The sequence below is a fragment of the Alligator sinensis genome, unplaced genomic scaffold (assembly GCF_000455745.1).
Source record: "Alligator sinensis unplaced genomic scaffold, ASM45574v1 scaffold370_1, whole genome shotgun sequence".
Taxonomy (NCBI): domain Eukaryota; kingdom Metazoa; phylum Chordata; order Crocodylia; family Alligatoridae; genus Alligator; species Alligator sinensis.
The window spans coordinates 1439501-1451698 of record NW_005842128.1 but is presented as its reverse complement, the minus strand read 5'-3'; the positions used below and the strand labels follow the sequence as shown (position 1 = coordinate 1451698).

General features: G+C 40.6%; 1 protein-coding gene across 7 annotated transcripts in view; it reads right to left on the bottom strand.

The window, feature by feature from the left end:
* Positions 1 to 12198, bottom strand: part of WDR37 (WD repeat domain 37) — a 78887-nt gene that overhangs the window by 45899 nt on the left and 20790 nt on the right. For all 7 annotated transcript variants that reach the window (XM_025205764.1, XM_025205763.1, XM_025205762.1 and 4 more), the window contains 3 exons: positions 10480 to 10576; positions 4041 to 4136; positions 3777 to 3841 (listed from right to left, as the gene is read on the bottom strand). In XM_025205764.1, the coding sequence (XP_025061549.1) occupies positions 3777 to 3841; positions 4041 to 4136; positions 10480 to 10576 (258 nt within the window). The remainder of the gene's footprint in view (positions 1 to 3776; positions 3842 to 4040; positions 4137 to 10479; positions 10577 to 12198) is intronic.

Below are 12198 nucleotides of genomic sequence, written 5' to 3'. Positions count from 1 at the left end.
TCACGTACATGGAAATGCACCAGGCTTGAAATAGCTGACATTTGTCGTCAGTCTTAAAATCCTTTTTATTTATTAAAGCTTGTTCTGTTGGGGCAATACTAAAACTACGTACTGTAACCTGAAAAAAAATCCAATAGCTATAGAGAAAAGGAAGCTGATTTCCTTTGTTTTCAGAGAAGCAGAATTACATCTTGCAGAAATTTCGTTTACTAATTTGCATTACACAGCTGTGAGATTTATATTTCAGGTCATGTTTTTTTCAAAGTGGTATTTATCAGAGGTGCACTGATACATCAATCCCATATTTGATCGGCACCAACATAAGGAAAATTGACAGCATTGGCAATCGGGTTTTTTTGGCTGATGTGGCTGATAATGTCGCCGATAAATGCCTTGTGCATGCTCACAGCCGCAGAGCAGTACGCAGGTGGCCAGGAGCGCAGCCCAGCAGCACAGAGAGTAGTGTCGGGCTGGTAAGTCTGGTAGGGGAAGGGACGAGGAGGGAGGGAAGGGGAGTGGGGAGCAGCGTCCCTCCCACAGTGAGGGAGGGACACTGCTCTCCAAGCTGCCCGGCTGCATAAATCGGCAATTGTATCAGTATCAGCCAAAAAGGCTTGTTTAAAAAAAAAAAAAAAAAAAAAAAAAAAAAAAAAATCGGCCATTGGTATCAGACCAAAAAATCCCTATCAGTGCAACCCTAGTATTTATCAATTAGAAATAGAACAAAATGTTAAAAACCCATTGATTTTTAAGGTGTGGGGACAACACTGGGACCGCCTTAGGCCCAAGACTACATAAAAATCTTTTAAAGTTGAGCAGTTGACTCCTTTAAAAACCAGCAGAGGGAAAAACAAATGAACATTAGTATTAAGAACTTTATATAGATATCTTTACATACAAGAAATTATATCCAGTTGACCATTTCCTAGGTTCATAAGGCAAAGCAGAAAATATTCAAGTGTATTTTGAGGGGGGCTTCTGTTCTAGACAAAACTTTCAAATCAAAAGATTCCTGCATCTAGAACATTTTGTGGTTGGGTATCTTTACAGTTCAATCTGGATTTTTAGAATCCAAATGATGAAGAACCTGCTACATACATCCATTAATAAACTGCTCCATGAGTGGATTAACCTGTTAAAAATGTGCATCTTCTTTCCAGCTTAAATTCTGTCATCTTAATTGACGACCACTGGATTTTTTTTTTTTATCCTTGGTCCACCAAATGAAAACTAGAGGAGACTTTTTTTTTCTAATGCAAGTGATTATACAGCAATTGAAATGCCTTGACCTTCACTTTTGAGAAGCTAAACAAATTGAAATCTTTTGGTTTTGCTATAAGCACTGTGTTTTGCCAAGATGCATTTTTCAAGGCTGCAGAACAGTCAAAGATCAGTTCTATGATTGGAAGGGATATATTGAATTTTTTCAGTGAAATAAGACATTTTTCAAACCATTTAGTACAGATCAAGGAACACATCTTCACATTCCATAGAAATTGTCTGACAGCATCTGTGATAACTGAATATTAACTGACAAATGATGGCTTTTGTAGAAGTGTCTTCTGACAAAGAGTCAGTCAGTCATCAGCCCTTTGTCAGTAGGCCATAAATTATGCAAGCAATAGCAATATACAATAGGGTGTTAAATGTAGGTTACCAGGCACTACCTCAGTGTCCTGAGTTTGAAACAGTCTATTTTAGTTAAAGTGATTTAGTTCTCTCACTCCCCGCATTTAAATGTAAATCGTATATAGGAGTTCAATAGCCATGCTGTTGCTACACTTGAGCTTTTCATCAAGACAGATTTTTTTCTCTAGAGATCAGATAAAGAAAAAAGTTTAACTACAGACAACTGGGATGCACAAAGGAAGTCTTGCACATCTTGCAGACACTACTCCACAAATCTTTGCTAAACTTCTAACTCAGCAAAACTTTCTGTTGTACAGAAGCTAGAGTAAATATTTTGCTTCTCTCCTACTAAGACAAGCAAATATTCAAAATGCAGATGCTCCCACCAACTCCATTGTAACTGTTTTGGCAGAAAGCAATGGGAAGTGATATTGCCTGACTACAGATCATTTTTTCCTCTTTATATCACAATTCAGAAGTCTTCATGAACTTTTACTATTAAGTGTAGATAACCGAATGTCAAGTCTGCTGACATGGCACAGTTGACAGATATGATACCCTCTCAGGGAAAAAAAAATAAATAAATTCTGCATGTTCCACCACTCACTCCTACTTAGCATGCACAACACACACTGGGAAGCAAAAGTTACCCAGGAGTCTCCACCCCATATTTCCCAGCTGCCCATGTTGAAGTTGCGAGGTCCACCTGACTTGCCTGGGAAAGAATTTGAGCGCTACATTGCAGGCAAGCAAGAGAAAATAAGTATTCAATGCCAGCTTTATAAAGATAAAGAATTACTGCATATTATTTACACATTGAAAAGGTGAGAAGCATTCTAAATGTTGACAACCATTTATTGTACATAGTCCCAACATAAATTCCCTATTAGATTTGTAAGTTGTACAGGACAAGGCAGATTTATATCTGACAAAGGGAATTACAAAAAGACTGTAGAGAAGAAAAGAATGAATTTGTTAGATTTGGACTGAATCATAAAACATCTCTGAACTTCTTGTCTTTTCATCATTTAAAAAAAAAAATGCCCACTGAATCTCGTATTATTTCCTTACCTAAATTCCAAACAGAATGTTAACTTCAAATCAAGTTTTAAGAAAAAGCGAATTTCTTGTCCAATTGTGTGCGTTAAATTACTATCTTAGGCTAATGGCTTTCCAGCCTGCTGGTCAGACCCTTTGAGGACTGTCAAACTAGCCCAAGAGACAAAAACAAGGAGAGAAGTGGAAAAGATGCATGAGCCTAGATGTGCACTACACACATGCTCCCCCAGGTTAGGATAGAGAAGCGAACAGAGTTTGTAAAGCACGCATGTTACCTCATATGGTCTCATATAGCCCATAATGTAAGCAACCATAGGACCAGTTCATGTATTCAGGCAACAGGCTCTCATACCACTTCCTGTTGCTGTCATCTCTCCTGTGAAAACTTAATGCCCAGCCCCAAGGAACCCCACACTGAGGCAGAATGAGCAACAGTGTAGATGCTCAGTTACAAGGGAAAAGGGAGGGAGAAAAAGGGAAAATAATAAATATAAAAGGTAGAAGAAAAAAAAATGGAAAAACACAACACCCCATCAACCAGGGAATTAAATAGGAAGACACTGGCAACTGTTCTGAGAGGCTGCTTAGCTACCAATCTGAAAAGCTCATAAAAAAAGTTGGGAATCACTCCATGCTATATGGGTAAGAATAAAAACCTGCGAGGGCACAGCTAAAAAACCACAATACGTAGATAATCAGCTTAAACCAGTTCAACTGTAAAGTCTTCCAATTATAGTTTTAGAGGTCATTCCCAAAGTCATTCCCATAGTTGAAACTTCACTATTAATTTAGCTTCCTATACTTTCATCATGAAAATAGTTTAATCCTTCTGTAGATTTAACAGTGCCACAAAATCCTTCCCCTTCCAATACTCCAATTTTTATTAACTTTTGTAAAATAATCACATCTTACAGAAAGAGAGATGAAGAAGTAATTACTGAATCTAAAATATGGATATTGTTCTTCACCAGGCATGTCTAAAGAATAGAATTATACAGCTTAAGACATGATACTTCACAACTTGAAGACAGCCACATTAGTCTCATGAGTATACAGTGATGCAAGTAGAGGTTTAGTTTGTCTCATACCTTGCTAGTAGATGCCTTGTAAGTTGTCTTTAATTTCTGAGAAAGCTGACTGGTACTATGACTGGCTGTTGAGACAAATAAATTCAAAGGAAGATATTTCAAATAATATGGCTTTTTGTTTGTTTTTGTTTGTTTGTTCTTTTAACTTTTTTGTAAAACGGTATCAATTCCCTTCAATTAGACCATAAATTCTGTTCAGCTGATTATAGGAAAAGCTAACTAAAACAGAAACCCTAAGTGAGTATTTGTTAATGCTCATCTTACCTTTTGCTTTCAGTTGTCCTTTATTCAGTTCAGCTCCATCTACTGTTTGTCCTTCAGCTGCTAAGCGTTCGTTGAGTGTATCAATTTCTCGACGTACTAAAACAGAAAAAAAATGCATCCAGTGATTAATATGTTGGTTTTTAAAAAGTGGTGTGGCATCAAGTCATCTCTTTTGTCAACAACAAAGGTGGTTTATGATGCTTTTGAAACAGCAGCTCTCAAGTTATAAATATTTCAAATTAAACTTAACAGAAATCACCCTGGACTCAGGTTCCAAACAAACCTTGCCCATCATTAATATAGTCACTCTCTCAGTAGCCCACATGTCTAAGCATTAAAAGGTAACTGTAATATAATTAATATCCTCGTGTTGATCCAGCTCAATGCAAACTTCAGAAAGTAACTGCAAGCCGTTGTAGTCTTACAGTGACTACCTAGCTAGGAAGAGATTTCATGGCAATGTTTCTATTAATTTAAACACAACTGTTTTCTTTTCAAGGTAAGTCATAGAAACAAAAGCTCATTTTCACTCCTACAAATATCTTAACATTACCTTTATTAAAAGATTTTTGCACAAGATATATACTCAACAAGTTTCACTTGAGTGTTCTATGATCGTTCAGTGTAATCAAAAGGTTTTCTCTGCGTGTTAACACAAATAGCATGTTCATTTCATAAGTAAGAACCTTTTTATGAAATGCATGCACAGTACTGACAAATATATTTTTACTACATTACAGTATCCCCCCCAACTCACCAGTTATGTCATATAACGATTTTAGCTGAAGTTGAGTAGCACAGGTAATACAATAACTGAACATGCACTCAGTGAATGCAGATAAATTCCACATAGCTACTGCCAGCTCTGGGTGGGGAAAGTCAAGGATGTCCAGACAGGGTTATAAGACAGGGTTTACAGTTGTTTACATCTTTCTCAAACTAAAAGTTTTGGTTGAAATTTTAATTGCAGGTGTATTCCTCACGCTGATTGCTATTCATAATGTTTAGCCCAAAAAGTTCAGCTGTTTTTCTGAACAGAACTACAGAAAAATAACACTCCCCCACCTCACATTAGAAAGCTTAAACAACTCCATACTTCGGAGCAGTGATCTGGGGATTCTTTGTGCTCTTTCAGTTTTCGAGGAAGTCCAGCCAAAATTGTTTTTTAAGGCTTGCAATCACCAATGTACATGTGCTTATCAAGTCCAGGGATCTCAGCTGTGGGAAATGAGAAACTCTACTGTACCCTCAGTCCCCCCTGAGAGGCTCATACAGACGACAAAGCTGTCTGATGCAAATATAAAGGATACACACATGATGTAGGAAGAGAACAAGCAGCTTCAGGGACCAGGTATCAGAGAACTAGCTGGACAGGTTAACTATGACTAAAGAAAGAGATGGTGGACAGAAGACAACTGCTCTAAAGGGAGAATTAAATAGCACAAGGGGCCTGGGTGGAAAAAGATTGTCTCGGCAAGGAAACTAAGACAATGAGCCATAAGTTGGGCAAGTAGAAATCAAAAAAGGAGATTAGGGAAGGGAAACAAAACCGAGAATCTGTAAGGACTGAAAGAATAAGAAGATGCACAAATGAAGGCAAAAATTAGAGGGAGAAAGAGACAGACTGGATAACAAGCTGGAGGAGGGAGGAAGAAATGGAGACAAGAAACCGAGAATGACTGGGCAAAGAGTGTGGGGCCTGAGAGGGATAAAAATTGCTGGACACATTAAGGATTGCAACAAAACACCTAGGGAGTGGAGAAGGGGAATGGGACAGGAACATACTGAAGGAAATAAGGGAGAAGAGTAGCACTAGGGGAAAATGGACAATTCCATGGAGAGGTCCAATCCTGCTGATTAGTGTCTGGCTGGTACATCACAAACTGCATCATGAATGTGCATTTAGCCATCCACTGTAACTCATCCAACACACACCAGGTGTAAAAACTGCCTATCAATGCAGGGTGAACCAGGTTGAGACAGTTTGCGTGAAGAACTAATTTACTCCAGTCTCTCTGTAGGAGGCTGGGTCTAAAAAGGAAAAACATATCTAAACACAAAATAAACAAACTAAATAATCATGCTAGTTTTGTAAAATTAGAGATGGTACGTCAGAGAGATTCAACCGGCTTTAAGCAGGAGAAGGTAAGAGAAGCTTTCTTACCAAGGGATAAGAGAAGCTTTCTTATACATACACTTAACTGGGAGACAAACCCAGGTTAGACTTGGAGTAAAGAAGGAGCCCATGATGCAGAGATCAAGTCATGTACAAAAGAAGGGAATCCCAAGCTTTCAAAGAATGCTGGTTAAGATGAAAGAACTCTGAGTAATGAGAAAAATACAGATTTCTTTTACTGTCTAATATTTGAAGAATACTATGAAAAAAAAAACCAAAACCTGTTTGTTACTGCATCAGGGGTTGGTAACATTTGCTGGCAGCTTGAATGAGCCAGCTTGAGTCAGAAGACGGCAAGCATTAGGACACATCCGCCACCGCTCCCTGCCCCCACTGCTTGGCTGCGAGCAGATAACATATGTGTGGCACAACAAAAGCTCTCCTCCACTGGAGCCCATGCCAACCAACCGCAGCATGGCACAGGCAGAGATCTCCCTCTAGCCCCAAGCAGCTGACTGAGGCACTATAGAGGCAGCTCTACCTCTATCTAAGCCCCAGGTAACTAACTACGGCACGACAGAGCTCCCCATTACTAAAGCCACAGCCCCATGAGTCGATTCCACAGGCTGGATGCCCCAACCCCTACACAACATCCATCACCGACCCCTCAAGAGTTAGATTGTAAGCCCAAAGCACTCACAAATTGGATACTATGTCTCCAGCTCTGGGAAGAGTAACAGGGACTCTGTGCCCAGGAAAAGAAAAACAGGAAGAAGTGAAAATGAGCTGCCAAGGAAATTTAAGAGCACCTGGGTCCAATAGATTTGGACCCTACGTAAGTAACTTGAATATCTAGATAAATTAAGGAAGGACAGCAGCAGAGGAAGGACAATGGACAACAGAAAAGCAGACTATGACGGACTCAGGGAACTCTGGGAGGCAACTCTGAAGGTGAAAGTAGTCCAGAAAAGCTGGTTGTACTTTAAAGAAATCTTTGTGAGGATGCAGAAACAAGCCACCCCTATTTGTAGAAAGGCTAACAAGTGTGGCAGAAAACCAGCTTGGCTTGGCAGGGGACTCTTCAATGAACTAAAACATAAAAAGGAAGCTTACAAGAAGTGGAAACTTGGACAAACAACTAGAGAGCCTATAAGAGTATTGCTTGGGCTGTCAGGGATAAAAATCAGGAAGGCCAAAGCACAACTGGAGTTGCAGCTAGCAAGGAACATGAAAGGTAACAAGAAGGGTTTCAATAAGTATGTGAACAACAAGAGGAAGATCAGGGAAAGTGCAAGTGCCCTTACTGAATGAGGGAGGCAACCTAGTGACATGATGTGAAAAAGGCTCAAGTGGTCAATGCCTTTTTCCATCTCAGTCTTCACAGGCAAGGTCAGCTCCCAGACTACTGCACCTGGTAGCACAGTTTGGGGAAAAGGTGAGCAGACGAAAGAACAAGTTAGGGACTATTTAGAACAGCAGAATGCATACAAGTTCATGGGGCTGGATGCAATGCACCTGAGGGTGCAATGGAGTTGGCCGATGTGATTGCAGAGCCGCTGACCATTATCTTGGAAAACTTGTGGTGATCTGGAGAGTTCCAAGATGATTGGAAAAGGGCAAATATAGTGCCCACCTTTAAGAAAGGGAAAAGGAGGACCCAGGGAACTACAGACCAGTCAGCCTCACCCGAGTCCCTGGAAAAATCATGGAACAGGTCCTCAAGGAATTCATTCCTAAGCACTTGGAGAAGAAGGCAATTAGGAACAGTCAGCATAGATTCACCAAGAGTAAACCTGATTGCTTTTTATGATGAGATGACTGGCTCTGAGGATGAGGGGAGAGCAGTGGACGTGATGTACCTTAACTTTAGCAAGACTTTTGAAACAGACTCTCACAACATTCTCACAAGCAAGTTAAAGAAGTACAAGTTGGATGAATGGACTGTAAAGTAGACAGAAAATTGGCTGGATCATCAGGCTCAGAGGGTAGTAGGCAATGGCCAATGTCTAGTTGGCAGCCAGTATCAAGTGGAATGCCCCAGGGGTAAGTTTTGTTCAATATTTTTGTCAGCAATCAGGAAGATGGGATGGAGTACACCCTCAGCAAATCTACAAATGGCACCAAGCTGGGGGGAGGAGCACATAAGCTGGAAGACGGGGCTAGAATTCAGAAAGACCTAGACAAATTGGAAGACTGGACCAAAAGAAATCTCATGAGATTCAATAAGGACAAGTTCATCGTCTTGCACTTAGGCAATCCCATGCACCAATACAGGTTATGGTCTGACTGGGTAAGCAGCAACTCTGCAGAAAAGGACCTGAGGGACAGTGGACAATAAGCTGAATATGAGCCACCAGCGTGCCCTTGTTGGAAAGAAAGTTAACAGCATACTGGGCTGCACTGCCAGCAGATCACAAGGAGTAATTATTCCCTTCTATTCAGTGCTGGTGAAGCCACATCTGGAGTACTACATCAGTTTTGTGCTCTCCACTACTGAAAAGATGTGGACAAATTGGAGAGTCCAGCAGAAGGCAACAAAAATGGTTAGGGGCTGGGGCACATGATTTCTGAGCAGAGGCTGAGGGAACTGGGCTTATTTAGTGTGGACAAGAGAAGATTGAGAGGGCATTTAATATCTGCCTTCAACTGCCTGAGGGGTGGTTCCAAAGAGGATGGAGCTAGACTGTTCTCAAAGGTGGCAGACGACAAAACAAGGAGAAATGGTCTCAAGCTGCAGAAACGGAAGCGTAGGTTAGATATTACAGTTTCATAGTTGGTAGGGTCGGAAGGGACCTGACCAGAACATCAAGTCCGACCCCCTGCCACAGGCAGGAAAAAGGACTGGGGTCAAACGACCCCAGCAAGGTGTTCGTCTAACCTCCTCTTAAAGAACCCCAGGGTAGGAGCCAGCACCACTTCTCTTGGAAGCTGGTTCCACGTCCAAGCCGCCCTGACTGTGAAGTAGCGCCTCCTGATGTCTAGTCTGAATCTACCCTCTGCTAGCTTGTGACCGTTATTTCTAGTCACTCCTGGTAGTGCTCGGGGGAACAGGGACTCCCCCAGTGCCTGCTGGTCCCCTCTGACTAGTTTGTAACTGGCCACTAGATCCCCCCTCAGCCTTCTCTTGTGAAGGCTGAACAGGTTCAGGTCCCTCAGCCTCTCCTCGTAGGGCCTGCCCTGCTGCCCCTGATCATGCGGGTGGCCCTCCTCCGAACTCTCTCAGTGCTGTCCACATCTATCCTGAAGTGTAGCGCCCAGAACTGGACGTAGTACTCCAACTGCAGCCTGACCAGTGCCGCATAGAGCGGGAGGATCACCTCCCTGGACCTGCTCGAGATGCATCTGTGGATGCATGACAAGGTGTGGTTGGGCTTCCTGACCGCGTCCCCCACCTGTCTGTGGTTGGCCTTCCTGACCGCGTCCCCACACTGTCGGCCCATGTTCATTTTGGCATCAATAACGACTCCAAGATCCTTTTCTGCCTCTGCACTGATAAGAAGGGAGTTCCCCAGCCTGTAGGTGTGCTGCTGGTTCTTCCTCCCCAGGTGCAGCTCCTTGCACTTGTCAGTGTTGAAACCCATCCTGTTCTCATCTGCCCACCCCTGTAACCTGTCTAGGTCCAATTGCAGCCTATTCCTCCCTTCTAGCGTGCCCACATCCCCCCACATCTTAGTGTCATCAGGAAAACCTCTCACTAGGAGGGTAGTAAAGCACTGAAACAGATTACCCAGAGAGGCTGTGGAATCTCCATCCGTGGAGGTTTTTAAGACCTGGCTAGACAAAGCCTTGGCTGTGATCATCCTGCTTTGAACAAGGGGTTCAACTAGATGACCTCCTGAGGTTCCTTCCAACTCTAATTTTCTATGATTTACCAAGGACTGTCACAAAAATATGGAAAATAAGGTTAGGAAGTTAGAGTGCTAGAAGTTCCAAAACGTCAGAACGTTGCCTGTGCAACCTTTTCTGGATCCTTTCTGAATATGCATTATAATGCAGGGAATTCCAGGGAATCCCTGCATTTCCTAATTTCAAGTGGTGATATAGGAGACAGCACATTTCCATTTCAGTTTAAACTAAACAAGTTCCCCAGTATGTCAATCAAGACTAACAAACAAACTAATAATCCAAACGCAATCTATCAGAACTTGGATACATTTCCTTTTGGTGATATGTTTCTAAAGCTGCTTATAAATCCTTTGTGATGAAATGCCCCAAGTGTGCATTACTTTAAGTTACTTTATTTTCTCAATGAGCCCTGTTGCAACTAAATGCCAAATAGTCACTTTCAAGTTGCTAAAAAATAAAATAATAAAAAACACTCACATTCAAGATTTTCAATATAAAGGTTTTCAAACTCTCGCTCTATTTGCCCAAAAAGCTCAAGAAGTGTATTTCGAACAGATGAAGGAAGTTTAGAATCCTAAAAGAGAAAAAAAAAGTTAGCAACTTTCAACCTTTTTTTTTTATATGCACTAAATTCCATTAAACTATGATTTCTTTAATATGAACACCGAGTTCCTAAGGAATAAACCATTCCTATAACAACACAGAAAATAATTCCTAAACACTGGTTTGTTAGAGCAGCAAGACTGGCATACACAAGAAACCACCTAGAATAATATTTATTTTTGTATTTTAGCATACTTACATTTTCGGTTAGTCTAAGAGCACAAAACAAAAGAATATGTTGTATTTAACTGTGGTGTTCCGAAATTTCCAACAGGTATTTCTATTAAAGAAAGAAAAACTGAGAGATCCTGTGGCATTATGGAACTGTGCTCAGTTAAAGTTACTTAATATATTAAATGCTTAAAATAATTTCACAATCTAACTGCCAAGCCTTAAAAGTGTCACTTAGGTCCGAAACAAAGACTTGGAAATGTAAATCACAATTTGGATTCAGAAATTCAACGGCTGTCACCTCAAACTTCCACTGCTGTAAAAGGCAGAGTTGGTTGGGGTTCTTTTTTTTTTTTTTTTTTTTGGTAGGGGTCTCGCTGTTTGAGGATTTTTTTAAATTTGGCCTGGTCTATCTAAATTCTTAAGGAAAGTATTTTTACAAGAATATCCTCTGGCAAGGTTTGTAAGCAAAGCACTGCAGCCTGTCTATAATACAAAAAGCCTGCAAGTTAACTAGAAATCTATCTTCGTTGTCACAGATAAATTTCCAAAATGAACAGGTAGGGGGAAAACACAGAAGTGGAACCAATCTTATGCTAAAGTGAACTGAAAAATGTCTACTTTCTTCTTCTCCTTTCTACACCCTTTGGAATCACCCTCCTTTCCAAATGCACGAGTTTACAATTTTAATGTCAACCTACTTATCTTTCCCTTTTTCCTCCATGCTAACAAGTAAATAAATAATTCAATTCAAAATGTCAATAATTCTTTTTCTCCAAATGCTTGCTTCCTATATTCCTCTGTTTAAGCCTAACCACCTGTCATGGCTAAAATCAATCTCATCTGCCGCTTGGCTACCACCACTGCTCCTCTGAAATATGCCACCAACTTCCTTCAAGTTAGAAGCTTCATATTCTTCTACAGCAATCTATTCTACCTTGCCATGTCTTCTGTACCACCGTTCCCCATGTATCTTTCCTCACAGTTCTTTTCACTTTGTAGATCCTCTAAACCCTTCATTCAAACCCACCTTAAAACAAACAGACCAATCAACCTTTCTCCAAGGCCTATCAAAGTTAATATCCCCATCTTTCAGAAAAAAACAAAGTGTCACTATTGTAAAAACTAATGGGACACAAACCAAAGCTGAATATTTCAAGACTTCAATTAAAGGAGAAGCACTGTTTAAATCTTTCAAAAACAGGGTGAAAAAGCTTTTTAACTGAAATCCAAGTTAAACAGTTTTTAAATAAGTCATTCAAACCTATGAACAGTATGACTAAACCTCTCCATGGTACAAGGAAACTACAGTACAATATAAATTCCTCAAAGTCAACTTCCCCAGTTCTCCCATCCTTCAGTAAAAAAAAATTATATATCTTTTTTTTTTCCACTGAAGGATGGGAGAGCTGGGGAAGTTGA